At 35.5% G+C, this 21,600-nt stretch overlaps 1 protein-coding gene across 5 annotated transcripts in view; it reads right to left on the reverse strand.

Moving 5' to 3' along the window:
- Positions 1 to 21,600, reverse strand: part of ARHGAP12 (Rho GTPase activating protein 12) — a 128,536-nt gene that overhangs the window by 11,867 nt on the left and 95,069 nt on the right. For all 5 annotated transcript variants that reach the window (XM_016196317.2, XM_016196316.2, XM_016196318.2 and 2 more), the window contains 3 exons: positions 16,650 to 16,711; positions 7,327 to 7,408; positions 1,089 to 1,190 (listed from right to left, as the gene is read on the reverse strand). In XM_016196317.2, coding sequence (XP_016051803.2) covers positions 1,089 to 1,190; positions 7,327 to 7,408; positions 16,650 to 16,711 — 246 coding nt within the window. The remainder of the gene's footprint in view (positions 1 to 1,088; positions 1,191 to 7,326; positions 7,409 to 16,649; positions 16,712 to 21,600) is intronic.

Below are 21,600 nucleotides of genomic sequence, written 5' to 3' on the forward strand. Positions count from 1 at the left end.
TACACTTGATTGAGGAAAAATTTTAAGGTAGTTGGAGAAAGCATTCCTCATATTTTCTGGTTGATAACTTTCCCCCCCTACAGAAACATATGGCAATATTTCCCAAACAACATTCTAGGACATATGCCTCAAGCATAGTTCCTGAAGTAATGTTTAAAAAAGGTGTTTGACCATGGAATCCTTTTTATTCTGGAATCAGTTATTGACACTGCAAGGCTAATTCAGAAAACACTGACTTCCTTCCTTGCATTTTTCTAGAAAGTGGGTCAAGTCAGTCAACCAATATTGAATAGTCAGTGCACATAGATACTCTGTTAGAAGTTCTTAAAGATAAGGAAAACTGTAGTTTCTCTGCTAAAAAACACTTTAATTAACTAGTGGAGGGAATAACTTACAGATGACGATAACCTAAGGTATGCTAAAATAAATGCTATTTTAAAAGCATAAACAAAATAGACGCATCAATATTGTGGTAACGTTTCTTATGGGTCTTGGAAAATAGGTAACATTTGGCATGGGTCAGTACCCAAGGCAAGAATAATACAGGGTGAAATTCATAGAGGCAGGAAAACAGCAGCTAATCCAATCTGGGTAGTATGAATTATGGGAAGAGCCAGCGACGTGGTGGCCATCAGAATAACTACAAGCCATACTGAGGCTTCAGCAAGAGTGCCAGTCTGACCGCACATGCTTTGTTTGGATATTGAGTGAACACAAACAATTATGTACCAAATTTAACTTGGCATACTTTCTATGGCCTGTCCCATGTGCATCTTATTTAAAATTTCCCCCCTGGAAATTAAAAAAAAAAAAAAAAAAAAAAGCTAGGAAAGGACTAAACCATGAAGCTATAAAGGAAGGTTGGAATCTGGTAATACATAATATGAGATCCAATAACTTATGCAAATAAAGCCCAGATCGTCATACCAACTTTTTTTTCTTAAATTATTATAAAAACTGACTTAATGACCAAATTTGACAAAACCAGTCAGACTGAAAGACCATTTCCTAAATAACTCAAAAAAAAAAAAAAGGATTCAATTACTACAGTTAAGAATGTGAATTATATTTAGAAAAAAATTTATTACCTCAAATACATTCTTTTTGCTGGATTTATCCTTGGAAGCCATCTCAATCATCGCCCCCTTAAGGTCCACTGTAAACTCTGGTTTGGACTGATTACTCCCAAACTTCATGTGTAGGGAAAAAAAAACACAAAACCTTTATATGATATCCATGTACATGTATACATTCAAAAAGAATTAAGACAAATTTTATATTATTAACAAGAAGCCAAATAGATGATTATCTCAGATTCTTCTCTTTCTCTATTATAACAATTCCCACTTTAAAACTGAAAAATGTCTGCAAGATATGAATATATAGTTCATAGACAAGGAAATAAAATGATTCAACTTCTATCATAAGAAAAATACAAAATAAAAAGCCACATTAAAATCTTTTTTCACCCGACAGTGTAGCAAAAATAATAATAAAAAGAAAGAAAAGAAAATCCAAACTTTTGATGAAACACTGTGTTGATGAGGCTATAGAGTAATAATAGGCCCTCATATGTAAGTGGGGTATAAACTGAAACAATTCCTAGAGAGGAAAAATTGGTAATTCTACAGGATATCCCAAAAAAATGCATACACACTTTTTTCTGACAGCTCAACCGATGTTTCTTTCTTTTCAGATTTAACCCATTGAAATTAATAATTATTCAAAGTATGTACACATTTTTTGTGAACACACCCTATATGTTTACAAATTTATAAACACGTACTCTTTTAAAGGGCTTAGCAATTCCATTTCTTGGCATTTATCCTAAACTTAATATGACTACATAAAATGATGTGTTCAAAAAGGCAAGGCAATATATGTAATAAATAATATCTGGCAGATATCAAGTACTTTTCCACCTAATAAATATTCTCTAAATCTGATTTTGTGATTTCAAGAGTTATTTCCTTATCAACTATTTATGTTGTCAACAACTACCAATAACTTATAAAACCAGAAAACTCTAAACCCCATGTTCTTTTATTCAGCCTTTGATAGAAATTATAACTAGAGCCAGCTGCTATGAAGTCTTAGAATTAATGAAGAACTGTGAAAAGAATAGGAACACAGTAGACATGGTTGGTTTGAGAAGAAAAAGCACTTAACTAGCTATTATATTTTGTTAACCAGGTAAGGAAAAGATTAGCGAATAGCAGAAAATCTATGTTAAATGTAGACTTACACTGTACCTTGCTATCATTAACTTGAATTTTTGTTTAGTTCTGTTAACTAAGAACAGAAAACAGCATTCCTACGTCACTGAAAGGTTTGGAGGTTTTAAAATCTTTTAAGGGCTGATGAACTGTAATCTTTTTGTTGTTGTTGTTAATCCTCACCTGAGGATATTTTTTCCACTGATTTTTAGAGAGTGGAAGGGGGGGGAAAGAGAGCGAGAGCGAGAGCAAGAAAGAGAGAGAGAGAGAGAGAGAGAGAGAGAAGGGAGGGAGGGAAGGAAGGAAGGAAGGAAGGAAGGAAGGAAGGAAGGAAGGAAGGAAGGAAGGAAGGAAGGAAGGAAGGAAGGAAGGAAGGAAGGAAGGGAGGGAGGGAGGGAGGGAGGGAGGGGGGAGGGGGGAGGGGGGAAGGGGGGAGGGGGGAGGGGGGAGGGGGAGGGGGGAGGGAGGGAGGGAGGGGGAGGGGGGAGGGGAGATAGGGAGAGAGAGAGAAACATCAATGTGAGAGAGACATACATAGACGGGTTGCCTCCTGCACAGGCCCCTACTTGGGCAGGGATCCTGCAACCCAGGTAGGTGCCCTTGACCTGGAACTGAACCCGAGATCCCTTGGTCTCAGAGCAGGCACTCTAACCACTGAGCCAAACTGGCCAGGGCTGAACTGTAATTTTAGAGTCATAAAGATTTGTTATAGGAAATTTCATTTGCTAAAATATTTTCAAGTCAAATTAGATTTGTCATTGGAAATCAATCTTAGTAACCTTGTGATAACTTATTCATTATTCATGTCAGACTTAACTCAGTAGTTCCACATTTAATAAATGGTTCAACTTCATCTTTTTCCTTTTACTTCATCTTTGCAGCTAGCAATGTAGACTTAAATAAGTATTTGTTATAACAAAACAAAATTTACGATATTATATGGAATTTTTATTAGTTAAATGAAAATAAAAGTAATGATAAAGCTTTTAACTATTGTACAAATTCTTGGCCTTCTTAAGTACTGCTTGTCATTCAAAAGATATTTAATTAACCATAAAGCCACAATGGGCATAGGTAACTTTCTGAGCAAAAATGATAAATCTCAAAAGTTATTAAAATTTAAATGTACACATTTAACAAAATGATAAAAATTAATTTAACTTGTCCTTATATGCTCTGTAGATGGTTTGCTACATATAAGTTAAGATACAAATAACTAACTAAATAAGACATAGCAAACAAATATAAATACAATAACATGGCACGGAATGCTAGAAAGACGCATTCAATATGGTTGGCAAAATCTTGTGTTTGTTATTCTTTCTTTTGCAATATCCAGTCTCACTTTTCTCTACCGTAATCATCCTTCCAATGCATTCACAGCAAAGAAAATAAAATTATTGTGGGAAGGGGCATGCAATAAAAACACATACAGTGACAGCTGAAGCAGGATCAGATTTTACATATGTGACAGCAGGCCGACAACTGACAGAATTTTTCCAAGAAGAAAGCAGTGAATGTAAGAGCTCAGAGACTGAGCCCTGTTGGCAGAATGAGTTGGCAAAAAAAGGGGGAAAAACAATGATGTCATAATACAACACAATGGCAAAACGACACACAAGAGAAAAGCATAATGGAACCAGATAAGACAAAAACACAATTCTACAAGCACACACAACACAAGCAAAGCTGAACTTCCAAATACTTTTACAAAGGCCCTAATTTTATCTCAGAATATCTTCTGACTTTGTTATTACATAAATTCATGTTTTATTTTTAAGATTAATGCTTGATAGAACATTATACATTAAACAGACCTGTCTTAGCTATAATCATGACAAAGAACTTGAAGGGTAACAGAGAGAAGTCATCTAAACTTCCTTCTTGTGACCTGCTGGGCAATGTCCTCTGGTATCCCTTTCTAAGTCTTATTTTTTTTTAATTAAATTTATTGGGAGGACAATGGTTAATATGAACCCTACCATCTAGGGTGCCTTCTCCTTCCTCTAGAAAAGCAGTTCTCAAACAGAGATGACTTTGTCCCCCAGGGGGTATTTGGCAATGTCTGGGGACATTTTTAGTTGTCACTACAGGAGCAAGCGGTGCTACTATCATCTGCTAATCACCCCATAATGCATAGGACAGCCCCCACAACAAAGAATTATATGCCCCAAAGCAACTATTTTTAGAAATTTAAAATTATGCATAAATAAATTTGAATGACTACCAATATTTGTGTGATAATGTTTAAAATACTCAAGGAATATGATGAATGCTATCTGAGAGGGAGAATATGACACACTGTATTATAACTGTACATGTGTTGATTTTCCCCATTATAATGTAAGCTATGAAGACAGGAACCATGTTATTTACTTCTAAACCACAAAGTTTAACACAGCCCACAACATAGCAGGTTTTATGTCTGTTGAACAAATGAGGTGAAATGAGTTAAGAAAAAAAGCAAGTGTAATTTATATTACTGATATAACACACCAGTAAATAACTAATATTTTCCAGAAAACTAGTGGAATGTATCTATCCTTATGGAGAAGGAAAATCTCACTGGATTTTTGGCATCTATACAAAATGTATCTCATATAGCGGAGTTGCATGCCACATATGTACATTTCATTTATTAAATTTTAGTTATCCATGGAACCAAAAGTAAATACAAAACATGAATGATTTCTAAAAAACAGAACTTCAAATAGTATGGGTGACTTTGCTCGGCATTCCATCAATAAGTATATGCATTGGAGTAAGTATAAAATTTGAATCAAGTACTTCCTCAAGTAGATCTTGGTTTAGGTTTTTGCACTGTGTGAATCTAATTTTTAAAGAACCATACATAAGTCCGTATCATACACTATCCAAATTCAACTGAAGGAAAAGTCATCTCTTCCAACATTAAAGGAAAAAAACTGGCTCTGCTAGAGACCAAGTTCTAACATAGTATCTTCCAAAGAGATACGCAAAGGCAATTTTTACTATAGGTAATTTTTGTCTTTTTTGGCTTATATGATAGCATTAGCATCTCATGCTCAGGTAAGATGTGATTTCACTGTGTAATACATTTTACCTACAACAGATCTAACTGGTGACTGAGCAGAGAAACAAAGCTAGGATTCTTTGAAATCCAACTTTTTGAGCAATCATTATTGTAACAGTTAATTAAGAAGCATTTTAACTGGCATTCTGTAACAGAAAAATTAGAAAACAACCTAAATGTCCACCCTTAGGACAAACTATGGAACATCCACATAATGGACTATTATGTAACCCTAAAAAAGACTGAAGATTTTTATAGGCTGAGGTGAGTGATTTCCAAAATATACTGCAAAGAGAAAAAAGCAAAGCACAAAAGCATACATAATGTGATAGATTTTGTCTATCAAAGAAAGAAAATGTAAAATATATATTGTATTTGCTGATTTTTGCATGATCAAACACAGGAGTTAACCAGTAACTAATAAAAATGGCAACAAAAAAGAAGCATCCTCCATATTTAATCAATTTTAATATTTATGAATGTTGTATATACATTATACACACACACTTTTTATTTGAATAATCTTACTTGCTTTTACTTAAACTATTTAAATTAGTTTTCATTCTCTTAATATGTGTTATATATGGGAAGGAAAAAGCAAGGCAGTCTGAGATTTTTTAATTTGCTATAAAAACTTAGAATGACTGCATAACTAAGAATTTTACCATATTCCACATCTTTTTAGTTTTTATTGAGACTAGAAAACATAGTATGACTGTATTTTATTTAATTATACCAATCTGAAATTATTGTTAATACTATATTAATAAAATTTCATTTAAAGGCAAAGTTCAAATAGTGAATCAATTCATAAGAATTCTACAATTTCAATAATGGCTAGTTCAGTGAATTTTAAACCATGTTTCTAAAATTGCACTTAATTGTACCTAATACATATTAAGCATTCAAAGAGTATTAGGTATTATGTCACAAATTATACTTTTTAGTATTTGTACTACAAATAACTGAGAAGTAATAATAGTAAACACTCAAATATACAAAAAGCTTCAAAATCCTACAAGTAATGGTGACATTTCCTTTTCCCCTAAAAGCTGGCTGACGTTATGTAGAGACATGGACACCTGAATGAATGACCAGTATCTAGGGGTCAGATCATAGTTCAAAACGGAACTTGGCATATTACTGCTTATTTTCTGACTAAATACCTGAAATGGCAAAGTCACAAACACAGAATAGCTTTAACATCCTGAACATGAATCAAGAAATTTATTTGTTCATATGCCAAGGTTATGGGTTCAATCCCTGGTCAGGCCACATATAAGAATAAACTAAGGAATGCATCAATAAGTGGAACAGCAAATCGATGTTTTTCTCTCTCTCTTCCTCCCTAAAATCATTAAATAAATTTTTTTTAAAAAATTTATTTGTTCTATCATGCCTAAGCAGTTAGCCCACTGTTCAGTTCAATGGATAAAACAGAATTTGTTGATTTTAATACAACAACTACCAATCAGGCTTTTCTAATTAGCCCTCTACTTTTTCCGATGAGTCAAAATGCATCTTTTACTAAGAAAACTTCATTTACTTTTTAATTTTATTAAATTTAGTGGGGTGACAATTGTTAATAAGATTATATAGGTTTCAAGTGTACAATACTATATAATACATCGTCCGTATATTGCATTGTGGGTTCACCACCCAAAGTCAGGTCTCCTTCTGTCACCATATATTTGTCCCCCTTTACCCTCATCTACCTCCCCCCACCTCCCTTTCCCTCTCGTAACCATCATTCTACTGTCTGGGTCTAGAAGCAAATTTTGTTTGTTTGTCTGGTTGTTCGTTTTATTGCTTTCTGTTTTATATCCCACACGTAAATGAAATCATATGGTGACTTTTCCCTTGAGACTTATTTCACTTACCATGTTATTCTCAAGATCTATCCATGTTGTCAAAAATGGCAGTATTTAATCTTTTCATTTACTTTTATTTTCACATTAGCTATAGCTAGAAGGACTATGGAATACTTCATGAACCTTATGTACAATACTATTGACATATTTTGAATTTATAAAGCCTCTAAAGACAAGAAATACTTACCCAACTTGTGCTACTTCCTTGAGTTTTGGTAAAGAGTAAAGATGAACCCTGCAACACGGCCCAAGAAGACAACCAGTTCTTTCTACAATTATAAAGATGACCAATCAAAATTCAACTCCCCAGTTTTTCCAACCAAACTTTAAAAATTAAAAACCATTTAGTGGTTATCAATGTCGTCCACAATTTACAGTCATTATTGACATTCTAATTGTTTGCATTAAGGCTATAATGCTAATGGAAATTACAAGTATTTTATGGTCCCAACCTGACCATAAAGTCCCCAAAATAAATGAAGTTAATTAGAGATATAAGTTATCAGAATAACTATACACATAATTATGCTAACAGGGTACTAATCCAGCCCTCTGAATATAAAAATATATAAAGAAAAACCGATTTATTCTCATTCAATCCATATTCCAGAGGTAACCAATGTTTATCTTATAAGGAAATTCAATTGCTGGCAGGCTAAAATAAAAGGTTAAATGTTTACTACAGGAATTTATTAAGACTTATCTTACAGTCAAACATGTGGCCAGTTTTGTGAAAACTCTACAGGGACTCAAAAAATGGTTTATTCTCCATTTTCAGAATGCAGAATTTAGAATCTATCAATCAGACCTACATTATTATTTTATTTCTTATGTCTAAACATCGAGGATTAAGAAAAGTGAAATAAAGTTTACCACTACCCAGTCAACTAATATTTGACAAGAATACTCAATGGAAAAAGACAATTTTCAATAAATGGTGCTGGCATACCTGAATATCTGCACTTAAAAGAATGAAACTAGACCCGTATCGTAAACCACTCACAAAAAATTCACTCAAAATAGATTAAAAACCTAAAGGTAGGACCTGAAACTGTGAAACCCCTAAACAAAAAACATAGAATAAAGCTCCCTGACATGGGTCTTGGTAATAATCTTTAAAAATACATCACCTAAAGGACAAGCAACAAAATAAAAAATAAACAAGTGGGATTACATCAAACTAAAAAGTTCTGAACAGTGAAAGAAACTATCCACTAAGTGAAACGACAATCTATGGAATGGGGGGGGAAATTTATGAACCATATAGCTGATAAGGGCTTAAAATCCAAAATATATGAAGAACTCACACAACTCAACAGCAAAAACCCAAATAACTCAATTTAAAAAATGGGCCAAAGACCTGAATAGACATATCTTCAAAGAAGGTATACCAAGGTTACAGGCCCATGAAAAGATGCTCAACATCACATCATTAGGAAAACTCTAAATTAAAACCACAATCAGATATCACCTCATACTTGCCAGAATGGCCATCATGGAAAAGACAAGAGATAACAAATTATGTAGAGAAAAAGAAACCTTGTGCACTGTTGTTGCAGTCACTATGAAAAACAGTATGGAGGTTCCTCAAAAAATTAAATATAGAACTACCTTATGACCCAGCAATTCCACTTTGGGAATATATCCAAAGGAAATAAAAACAGTAACTCAAAAAGATGTTTGTACCTCCATCTTCATAGCAGTATTATTTATAATAGCCCAGACAAGGAAACAACCTAAGTGGTTCCCTGACAGATGAATGAATAAAGAAGTTGTGGTATGTATGTATGTATGTGTATATATATATATATATATGTGTGTGTGTGTGTGTGTATATATATATATACACAATGGCATTACTATACAGCCATTAAAAAAAACAAAGGAAATCCTGCCATTTGTGACAACATGGATGACCTTGAAGGCTAAGTGAAATAAGTTAAAGAGAGAAAGCCAAATACTATATGATCTCACTTATATGTGGAATCTTAAAAACAAAACAAACCAATATAAAAAAAAGAGGCAGAGGGTAGGGGGAGGAGGGTGGTCAAAAGGTACAAACTCATAGTTATAACATAAATAAGTACTAGGTATATAATGTACAACATGATAACTATAGCTAACACTGCTTTATGATACTCAGGAAAGTTGTTAAGAGAGTAAATCCTCTGAGTTCTCATCATAAAGAGAAAAATTTTTCCCTTTTTTCTTTTCATCTTTCTTTCTTCTGTTATATCTATATGCAAAGATGGATGTTGAACCTATTGTGGTAATCATTTCACAGTATATGTAAACCAAACTATCATGCTGTATGCCTTAAACTTACACAGTGATGTATAGCAATTATTTCTCAATAAAACAGAGAAGAAAAAAGACAAATTTTTTTTAAATTAAAAATAAAGTTTAGGGGGGAATGGGGAACATCTGTAATAGAGTCAACAATAAAAAAATAGAAAGAAAAGTTTACTACTACTGAGTTTCTATTTTTCTTTTTACTTCCTCTTCTTTTGGCTTATGGTTGTTCATGCTTATTTGGTGAATGAATGGTTATTCTTTTTTTTTTTTTAAATACACCTTTATTGATTTGAGAGAGAGGAAGGGAGAGGGAGAGAGAGAGAGAAACATCAGTGATGAGAGAGTCGTCATTGATGGGCTGCCTCCTGCACGACCACGACTGGGGATTGAGCCCGCAACCTGGCCATGAGCCCTGACCAGGAATCGAACCGCAATCTCCTGGATCCTAGGTAGAAGCTCAACCGCTGAGCCAAGCCTGGCCAGGCCTGAATGGCTAATCTTAATAATTAAGATTCACAGTGGGGAGAGAAACAAGATGGTGCCCTAGGTAACAGCTGTACCCGCCGCCTCCCACAATGGCATCAAAATTACGCCTAAAATACAGAACCACCATCACTCAGAGCCTCCTAAAATCTGGCTGCACAGAAGCTCTACAACCAGGGAACTGAAGGAGCATCAAGACCGGCAGGAGGGGCGAAGACACAGGAGGATCGGGGCTAAATCTTGGAGACTCAGCTGCGGGCCCACACCCGGTGCCCCGGTTTGGACCCGGGAGGGTCATCTTGGTGGTGGAGGTTTCCCGGAGGAGTGAGGGGTCCCAGCCCCACATAAGGCCCCCAGCCCAGGGCTCCGGGGCCAGGAAGAGAAGTCCCCACAACTTGGGGCTGTGAAAAACAGCGGGGACTGTGGCTGAGGGTCGTGGAAGCTGCAGGAGCCGCAGGCAGCTCCTCTTAAAGGACCTGCACACAGACTCACTCAGACTGTCTCCCTCTGAGCCCAGCACCAGGCAGCAGCTTGAAAGGACCTGGGACACTTGGGGAGGAACTAACCTGCCTGAAGTCGGGGCGAGAGCCAGAGGGGCTGCTTTCTCCCAGGAAGAAGAGCTGACAGAGGCTGTTGCTCTTTGGCGAGCCCTCGCCCCACAGAGCCTGCAGGCAGGTGCCATATTTGAATCACCAGCACCTGACTCACACCTTTGGCCCCACCCCGGTGATTCCCAGAGGCCCCGCCCCTCCCTACCTGCAAGCTCATCCAAGCCTTTTCCAGGGGCTTTTCTATGCAAGTGGCCTCTCGAGCCTCATGTTCAGCACTTCCCTAAAACCTCTCAAACAAGCAGCAGCATGCCCCATACGGCTGGATAAGTAGCCCCAGGCCTGGCACTAGCGACAGCCTGCACTGGTTCATAGCTTGGCCACTCCTGGAAACCTCCAAGCCCCGAACAAGTAGCAGCTCATGCTTGGTGGCCCTGGGCAAGGCACTGGCAGAGGCTGACTTTCAACCTCCCAGGAGGCTCCAGAGACAGTGCACCTGGTGGTCAGACTCAACCACGCTGGATTACAACCCTATCACATCCACCAGTGACACACTCAAAGGGCACAACTGATGAACACCAAAGCCCCACTGAAGTAAATCCTGATCCATAGGGGTATCTCCAGCATAGCAGCTCTTTGGCTGTAGTTGCAGCTGGTCCTCACAGCCAATTAGCTGGGAGTCAATTCCTCCCAGTGATGCCAACAGCAACCAAAGCTCAACTACAACAGGACAGTGCACACAACCCACACAAGGGACCACCTAGAAGGCCCAGCTCAGGTGACTTGGGAGGCTGAGCCACTGGACCTTACAGGACACCTACTACAAAGCCACTCTACAAATTCCAGGAGACACAGTAGCTCTACCTAATACATAGAAACACACACCTGGGAGCAGCCAAAATGTGGAGGCAAAGAAACACGTCACAAAGGAAAAGAACAGAAGAAATCTCTAGAAGAGGAACTAAATGAAATAGATACAAGCAAGTTAACAGGTACAGAGTTCAGAATTTTGTTTATAAGGATGTTTAAGCATACTATTAGGGAAATAACTGAGAAAATTGATAACATAATGAAGTACCAATTTGAAATGAAGGCTACATGAACTGAAATGAAGAATAATTTACAGGGAATCAACAGTAGAGGACACTAAGAATCAAATCAGCAATTTGGAACACAAGGAAACAAAAAACACCCAACCAGAAGAGCAAAAAGAAAAAAGAATCCAGAAATATGAAGATAGTATAAGGAGCCTCTGGGACAACTTCAAGAAGCCCAACATTCGTATTATTAGGGTACCAGAAGGGGAAGAAAGAGAGCAAGAAATTGAAAATCTATTTGAAAAAATAATTACAGAAAACTTCCCCTACCTGGGGAAAGAAATAGATTTACAAGTCCAGGAAGCCCAGAGGGTCCCGAACAAGAGGAACCCAAAGAGGCCCACAGCAAGACATATTATAATTAAAATGCCCAAGGTTAAAGACAAAGAGAGAATCTTAAAAGCAGCAAGAGAAAAGCAGTTAGTTAACTACAAGGGAGCACCCATACGACTGTCAGCTGATTTCTTAACAGAAACCTTGCAGCCAGAAGGGAGTGGCAAGAAATAGTCAAAGTGATGAAAAACATGGAACTACAACCAAGATTGCTCTACCCAGCAAAGCTATCATTTAGAATTGAAGGTCAGATAAACAGCTTCACAGATAATAAAAAGCTAAAAGAGATCATCACCACCAGACCAGCACTACAGGAAAAGTTGAAGGGTCTCTTTTAAGAAGAAGCTAATGAACAAAAGAATCTGATGAACTAAATAGATCCAGAGACACTGACACATGCAACAGACAATCATATTTCAGAGGGAAGAGGGAAGAGGGAAGGAGGTTGGGGGTTGGGGGTGGGACGAGATTAACCAAAGAAGTTATATGCATATATATGCATAACCCATGGACACAGTCAATAACGGGGTGAAGGCTTAGGGAGGGCGTGGGAGCAAAGTGAAGGGGGTTAATTAGGAAAAAAATGGGACACCTGTAATACTCTCAACAATAAAGATAAATTTAAAAAATTTTTTAAATTAAAAAAAAAAGATTCATAGTGGATTTATTCACAGCGCTTTATCATTTTAAAGTACTTAACTTTGTGATGCTTAATGCTTCTACCCTGAATTAAACTTATCTGATATTAAGAATCCTATTCCTGCTTTTACTTCGTATATCTTTGATTAGCCTTTTTTTAAAAACTTTTCTGAATCATTTTTAGATGTCTCTTCTGCATATAATATTTAATTAGGTTTTGTTTTATGCTTCAGTCTGAGCACCTTTTATTTTCAATAAATGAGTACAGTTCACTTACATTTGTTGATATTGATATGATAGATGTTTGGTGCTTGTTCTGTCATCATTTTGTTTTATTTTCATTTTATTTTACTATTTTGTTTTGTGTGGATGTCTTAAAATATTTTGGAAGCATTATTTTTATTTTTTATTTTTTAATATTCAATCTCTGTCCTTAGATAGTATTTACTCACACCCTACACTGAAAATAGTAAAATATATTTCCACTTTAACACTTTTCGTACCGCTCACAAGTTTTCTCGTTTTTCACACACCATCTGTTATGGACCTTAAATGTCAACACACTGTCTTGTCCACATCGAATGAAGCAATCTCATTGGTGGAAACCGTGCAGGTCAATCTATGAAAAACTATATAATTGCACGAACCCATAAAGTATTACAGTTACATTGTATTTTAGTCATTCGAATAGTCTTTGTCTTCAAGTTCCTGGCGCTTTTAGAAATGCCCTCTCTCAGAAAAAGGAAGGAAACCAACGAAACCGATACACTTCCGGAAGTATTTAACGATAATTTATCAGATTTTCCTAGTGAGATTGAAGATGCGGGTGACTGTTTTGACGATTCCGGAGACGATTCTACTGATTCTACTGACAGTGAAATTATTAGACCAGTAAGGAAGCGCAAGGTGGCAATGCTTTCAAGTGATTCCGACACTGACGAAGCTACTGATAATTGTTGGTCTGAAATTGACACACCACCACACTTACAAATGTCTGAAGGTCATGCTGGGGTCACTACATTTCCGTTTCAGTGTGACTCTGTACCCTCTGTGACCAATCTCTTTTTTGGTGATGAATTGTTTGAGATGTTTGTGCCGCCCATGGAAAAAGGAGCGAATCTAAATGCTTATGTAAATTTTGTTTGGTCCCTCTTCATAGAGGAAAATGTTTTAAGCAGTACCATACATTAAAAAAGTACTAGGAACTTTGTTTAATTGTTTTTGTAAATAAAAATGTTATAATTATTTAAAAACAACACCTAAAGTGCATTATGATCTGTAGTTATGATGATTTAAATAACGTGCAGTTTGCCCAAAAACATGCACTCCCTGGCGTATGTCTTAGAGATTTCTATGCGGTACGCCTATTAAGCCTGAAACATTGCTGTGGGCAAAAATCACAAAACTGAAACTGTCCTACTTCAAGCATATCATGAAAAGACAGGGTCCTTTGGAAAAGACAATGCTGAAGAAAATAGAAGGCAGCAGGAAAAGGGGAAGACAAAATATGAGATGGATTGACTCCATAAAAGAAGCCATAGGCGTGTGTCTACATGAGCTGAGCAGAGCTGTTGAGGATCGGACATGATGGCTGTCACTCATTCATCCTTGGTGGTCAGGAGTCAGAGCTGACTCAATGGCAAATAACACAAATTTGTTGACAATAAAAAAGTTTCAAACAGAAAGTAGATTTTGGAAAACTTGGCCTTATCTGTCACCGTGAAGTTGTCATTTTTCCAATACTTAGTGACTTTTCTGACTTGTGATTCTTTGATATGATAAAATAAAATGTGTCAACATTTGAAATCAGTATACTTAATAAACCAGTACTTTCCAAATGACTAAAAAATGCTACAAAATTATGCACCGGTAAAGATTCATTCAAAGTGCAACATAGATGCCCACGGATTTTCATGTAACTGAGTATGAAGTTCACTGATGGTTTTTCAGTCTTCACTGCAACTAACATTTGTAGAGTTTTGGTGCAGCTGAAAAAATATGCACAATTATCTGAGAAGGCTATTAAAAAATATTCTTCCCTTTTTCAAATTTATCTGTGTAAGGAAGGATTTTCTTCATATACTTCAACGAAAATAATATGTCACAACAAACTGACTGCAAACAGAGATGAGAATCCAGCTAACTTCCATTAAGCCAGATATTAAAGATTTGTGAAAATGTAAAACAATGCAATGCTTCTCATGGAAATTCTTTTTTGTGTTGGAAAATACGGGGGGGGGTACTTCATAAAAATGTTATCCATGTTAACATGTAACAGATTATTAGTTTTAGGAGTTAATAAATATTCTTAATTTTTGTTTTAATTTCTCATAGTAAATAGCAATGAACTGTATGAACATAAGTTCTTTCCAGTAATTAACAATTTTTAAGAGTTTAAAAGTGTCCTCAGACCAAAATATATGAGGAATTACTAATATGCTGGAAATTCAAAGACTATTTTGCTCAACTCTATGTAAATAAATTTGATGATAAAATGGATGATATTCTTAGGAAAACATAAATCAACAAACGTATTCCCCCAAAAGTAGGAAATCTAAAAGACTATCACAGTTAAAACAACAATTAAAGTGGCCAAAGTATTATCTTTACTAAACACATTCAAAAGAGAAAAAGAGAAAAATAAAGACCCAATTTACAAGTGATTTGTACTAAAGAACAGTCTAAGGAACAGATAATTGCAGTATTTGTAAAGTTATTTTTAGAGCACTTAAAACTTCCACATACTGAAATCTGACAAAAACCGTTCAGTATAAGCATAGTTATGATTGCTCACATAGATTTGAAAATCAACTACATGTACATTTTAAATGCTTTCTTAAACAAGAGACTGATCTCACTTGGACTATAAAATCATAGCATTTTACCAATTTTTAAAAACTGGAGAAAATGCAACTTAGCTTACAAAGACATTAACCAGAAATGCCAACAACTCAACAGAAAAACAAAGGGTAAGAACTGACAATCCAACAATAAAAAAAATACAAATGGCTTATGACACTCTATCCAAGACACACAAAAAGGCAAATAAAAATACCATTTTCTCTCTAATTTCTATTAGCAAAGATCAAAGAATTTGAAAACATAATAAACTGGCAAAGGTGTGGAGAAATCCACTGCTATTAAGAGGTATGGACTGATTCAACGCTTTAGAGAACAATTTGGAACACTCTATGAAAAAAGCCATTGCATAAGGCCTAGCAATTCCACTTTTGAAAAATTTATTCCACAGACCTATTTATATACTTGCAAAATAAACTATGTAAGACACTTGGTATAATTCTGTTTATAATAGCAAAAAAATGTGAGCATCCTGTCTACCAATGGATAGGCATATTTACATACTTGCAGATGATAACTAATAGTAAAATGAACTGTAATACAGCCATACAATATGTAACTATGCAGCACTTAGAAACAATGTGGCAGCTCTGCATGCAATGAAATGAAACCACCTCCAAGATAAACTGTCACAAGAATGCATTTAAAAATTAAGCTATCATATACAAATATATATATTCTATCTCAGAAGGAAAACACTACATCTCATTAGATTTAGCTGGTTGCCTCTGGGGAGAGGAATTGATGGCTTTTGACTAAATATTGTGCATACCTTTGGTTTTTTGTCATGTGAATTTACTACTTATTTTAAAAAATTTTAATAAAGCTAATCCTTGCTCAGAATCCTCTGCCTTTTCACCTCTGAATTTAATTTCACCTTAATATGTCAAGACAAAGAAAAATTTTCGTACATCTCATGACAATCCTACATAAAATTAGAAACTATTTGAATTTTTTTTTTTTAATATCTTTATTGATTTCAGAGAGAGGAAAGGAGAGGGGGAGAGAGAGAGACAGAAACATCAATGATGAGAGAGTCATCGATCAAGCCCACAACCGGGCATGTGCTCTGACCGGGTACCGAACCCTGATCGCCTGGATCCCAGGTCGACGCTCAACCGCTGAGCCATGCCTGGACGGGCTATTTGAAATTCTTATGAACCTTTTACAACATTTCTACTACAATATAATTATATGCATAGTTTTTATTTACTTCAGATGAAACATATCAGAAAATTTATGATTTTTGTACTTACCGAACCTTTTTTCCATTTTCGGTAATCTTTGTTACATTTAATAATCCATATTTCTCTTGACCCTATAGAACAGAGTAATACCATATATATATCATTCATATAGACAATAAAGTCCAAATCCTTACATATGACTGAATCAAAATGATCTGATACTCTAAAAATTAGCTTAAAAGATTAGTATGTATGTATTGTTTAGTTCTCTTTAAAAATATAACTTCCTAATACATCTGTAAAGTTGTTTTCAGTAATTCTATAATTAAAAACTTCTCATGTCACAGCAACCCAATAAGGTATTTTGCTATCAAATCAGATTTCCATATAAATGCTACAAGTCAGCACTAGAAAAATTATTTGTGACTTCCTGTTCAAAGACATTGATACAATGCAATGATAAATACCATAATTTGCTGTTACTTTACAACAATATAGTCTGAAAATTATTTAAGATACTAACCCACTTTGTCAGAATGTAAAAATAACTAGCTAGAACAAATGCAGTAACTGTATTTAATAAAGCACTCAAAAGTAATGGCACTATGCATAGAACTGGACTTAGTGTGGCATAAAAAATTCAGTATGTGCTTCATTAAACATATTATCAGATGGTAAACTGGGCTCTGGATACACTAGATATATTAGTCAGCTGATGTTAAAAATAGTGACATAGCTTTATCACCAAACCCTATGAAGGCAAAAGTCACTGTGCCCAAATTAAATGTTATTTTAAAATTCTTCCAGGTGGAACTAAAGCAGCACTTTCTCATTGCTTTAGCTTCCTATATTCAAATGAATTTAATCAAAATGACTTGGTGCCTATGGTAATCATCAATATTAGGAAGCACTGTACATACATGACAGAGCAGTCAATTTTAATTCAGCTGAAACACATACACACATACAGAAAAAAATTATTCCCAATTCAGAATTTATTTCTGACTAGTTCATATTTCAGCAATTCTCTCCATGTACTTTAATCACAAATATATATATATAAAATTTCTTGTATGGGAGAGTAACGTATTTTCTCAATAATGTCTAGGAGATAATGTTTGAAAGTTTTGCCTGGTGTGATAGAAACTCACGTCTATAAACAAAGTTGACACATTTTTGCTAATCCATGTTTTTGGTATACTGGAAACTTGAGAAATACGCATATGAAGTTTTACTACAATTTTTTCATAAAGCATAGGTTAGGTCTCCTTAGATATGCAAGTCTGATACTTTTCATAAAAGCTCTCTGTTGTGTCTCAACAAAAACATCAATTACATAGTTGTAAGTATGCACAGGATGTTCAGTAAGAACAGTCCTCAATTTACTATCAGAAGTAGGGAGGAAAAATAATTTCCGTAATACATACAGGAAATAAATATCATCATTAATCTGAGAGGATGGGTACTGGTTATGTGAGCACAAGAATTAGAAGGGGCAGAAACAGGAATCAAGCCTATAAAAAAATGCCAAAATGGAAACTGTGCAGGCAAAAAAGCAGAGGCAGAAAGGGAATACAGGTGTCAAAACACTGAGGGATAGTCATAGTGATAAACAGCCTAAGCCTTAAGGGTGAGAGAGACACTCTAAATCAGGGATTCTTACCTAAATCGATAGATGGACTGAAACTGGTACAAAACTGTACATAAATATGCCTCATTCAAGAAAAGGGTCCAAAACTTTCACAAGATTCTCACAGGGATCAAGACCCAATTACTAATGCTCTGAGTATTAAGCACTCTAACTTCAACATAAAATAAGAACAAAATTTGCCATATCCAAAATGTGCAAATACAAAAACAATTACCATACAATGTGGTAAGTGCTATGAGAAAGGTGTAACTAAATCAACCTGGGAGAGAGAAGGCTTCCTGGAGACCGACGCTTGCGCTAAGGAATGAGAGGTAGATGGAAACAGATGAAAAAAACAGACAGTACAAACACACAGTAGCTAGAGAGAGTATATCATGTGAGGGCCTTTAAGTGTCCTCAGAGTATTTGGTAAGGAGAAGTAGCAAGTAATGAAGCATGGAAGGAATGAACTAAGGGTGGCAGACTGGGATCCAACTAGAAAAGTAATCTAATAATTTCCATAAGAGATGTTGAAGGCCTGAGCTAGGGCAGTGACAGTGAGAGTGAAGAGGGCCCAAATTTGAAAGAGATTCAGAAGACCGAATGCACAGGGACTGAATGTGAGAGCGAGAGGGAAGATCTGAGGGAAATACCCAGGCTTGAGCAACTGGGTAGATGGTGGCATCTCAGCTTTAATGACACATTTTTAGAGAAGCTTTCACTGACCACTCTTAAGTAGGGGCTCCTCCATCCCTACCATTATTTACTACTGCCTCCAGTTTCTTTCATTGAACTTAATGCAAAGTACAACTACGCTATTATTTATTCACTATATACTCCATTAGTCTGTACGCTGGAACCACATCTGTTATGTTCATCAATGTAAGACCAGTGCCTAGTACAGCATCTAACATGTAATTCAATACATATTTGTTGAAGTGATAAACCAACAAATTAGTAGTGCTATCACAAGAAAAAAATCTAAGAGAAGAAAGCTTTAACTTTCAAACACTGAAGTTTCTGAATCTGACATAAAAATGCCAAGTGGGCAGATAAATAATTTTGTTACACTAATTTCACTTTAATAAAATTTTAAACCAATGAGTATTAAAAAATTACATATTCAAATTATGTTTTTAGAAAGGCTTTAAAATAGTATTAGTCAATGAAAAAAAATACCCCATTTGTCCATTAATATTTTTGTTAGAGCAAGTGTTGAAATATCCTTTTCTCCAAAATGGGTAAGGTATTTTAATACCATAACTGGAAATATAGGTTGAGAAGCTCGTTTCCAGGTTGTATTCTAAAATTTTACTCAGTAATCTAGAACTATAAAATGCATATTCTAATAGGCACACTGTGACAAAGAGAGTAGGTTTTTAAATCAGCCCACAAAAATCCTATTTAATCTGTGCTGTAGTCATACTGTAGAAAATATAGTAATTTTTTAAAATGTATACACTGCCTATTTCCATAAATGATTTGAAGAGACTATAAAAAATAACAATGCATTTGAAAACTGGAAATAAAATTAAAATAAGCATGTTTAAAATTTATATTAAGAAATGGAATTTTAAATCTGGTTTGATTAGAAAAGGCTGAATGAAAATATGCTAAGTGAACAAGGTCTGTCAAAAAAGACCAGATATTTTATATGATTCTACTCATATGAAATGTCCAGAATAAGCAAATCTAGTGAGACAGAAAGATCACTGTATGCTTAAGGCTTGGTGGGATCCAGAGGTAGAGAGGTGACAGCAAATGAATAAAGGGTTTATCTCTGAGATGATGAAAATAGTCTGAGGTTGACTATGATAATGGTTGCAAATATCTGAATATACTAAAAACAACTAATTATATACTTTAAATGAGTGAACTGCAAGGTACGTGAATTACATTTCAAAAGTTTTGATTAGAAAAAAACTAAAAAAGAGTTTGAAGAAGTAGATGGGCAATTTGTAGAGATTTTAAGATGCCATCAATAGCTAACATTGATTATGATATCATTTTCATCTCTAAATTTGTAGCCTTTTTCTTACCACTAAAGGCTTTATACCAACCAGATTTTAACTCACAAAGAGGGGGGAAATATCTTTGTATTAACTGGGAAAGAGTAGGAAAGATAGGCAAGACTCAGTGGAACCAGGGCAAAAGGAGAAGGGGGAGCAATGGGAGGAGGAAGGGGAGGGAGAAGTCAAGGAGGGCAGAGGCCTCAGTAAGGAGGGGCTGGCAGCCTGTAAGAGGCGCATTTCCCAGCATTCCCCATTCTGCGGGAAAGGAGACCCTATGCGGAAACAAACTGGCCTCAGGTAGAATTAACAGAGCTGTTCACAGTTTTGTTTTGTTTCCCACTTGAAGATACACAAAGAGTAACAGAAGAAACACCGGTGAGGCACTTCCCTGTGATGGCCATCAGAGGGTACTGTGAGTCCAGGATGGTCTAGTTGCTTTCAAACTCTTTATAAAAGATCTTATTAGGAATTATATTTTACCTATATTTAAATAAGTTAAAAAGGGTTTGTTTTTTTCTAGATGGACTGATAAAGAGTATGGTAGTAACAGCACCTTAGATCCATGCAATAATTCTTTACAAAACTACTAACATCTTGTTCAGTTATCTACACTTAATGCTTATAAACCCAGGACTGTGTTAAATGCAAAAGCTAAAAAGTAGAAATGTAGTCCCTATCTATCCCTTAGGAGTTTAAAATCTTAGTATGGAGACAAGGGGTACGTGAGGTAACTATTAAACCATTCAATGGAAAACCTGATTGGGAGTTCAGAAAAAAAGAGATCATTGTCATGCTGAGATGAGTCTGGCAAAGCCTCCTAAAAGAGTCAGCACTGGATTTTACTGTAAAGTGTAACTAAGAAAAACGAAGGACATTGGAGGCAGGGGAACAACCTGAGCAATATGAGAAGAAAATGTGTACAACAGGTGATATGAATCATGGAAGACCTGCCTAGGTTAGGGAATGGAAAAAGAATTAGAAAAGTAAAATTTAACATCTGTGGAAATCCTAGCCTCTAAGACATTGGAAGTATCCTAATAACAGTCTATTATAGTTTCATAAAATAAGGAAGAAACAATAAAAGTTTATGTTTTAAAAAGCTTTAAAAGTTTCATTTATTCATTCAATGAACATTTACTAAACAGCTACTATCTGGAACTGCAATAGGTACTGGAGTGACTCCAGTCCTGCTCTAATGAAGCTTTTCTTTGTCTAATGGGAAGACAGGCATAAAGAGAGCATTCAAGGTTCCTAGAAGACAGAAATGAAAATAGTTACTCCATTTCATGTAATCAAGTATCACAGAATTAAATGCTATGAAGAGTATTACAGGGAAACCTGACAAATCTAGAAGATTTGAATAAAATTCTCTGGGGAA

The sequence above is a fragment of the Miniopterus natalensis genome, chromosome 1 (assembly GCF_054644295.1).
Source record: "Miniopterus natalensis isolate mMinNat1 chromosome 1, mMinNat1.hap1, whole genome shotgun sequence".
Lineage (NCBI taxonomy): Eukaryota > Metazoa > Chordata > Mammalia > Chiroptera > Miniopteridae > Miniopterus > Miniopterus natalensis.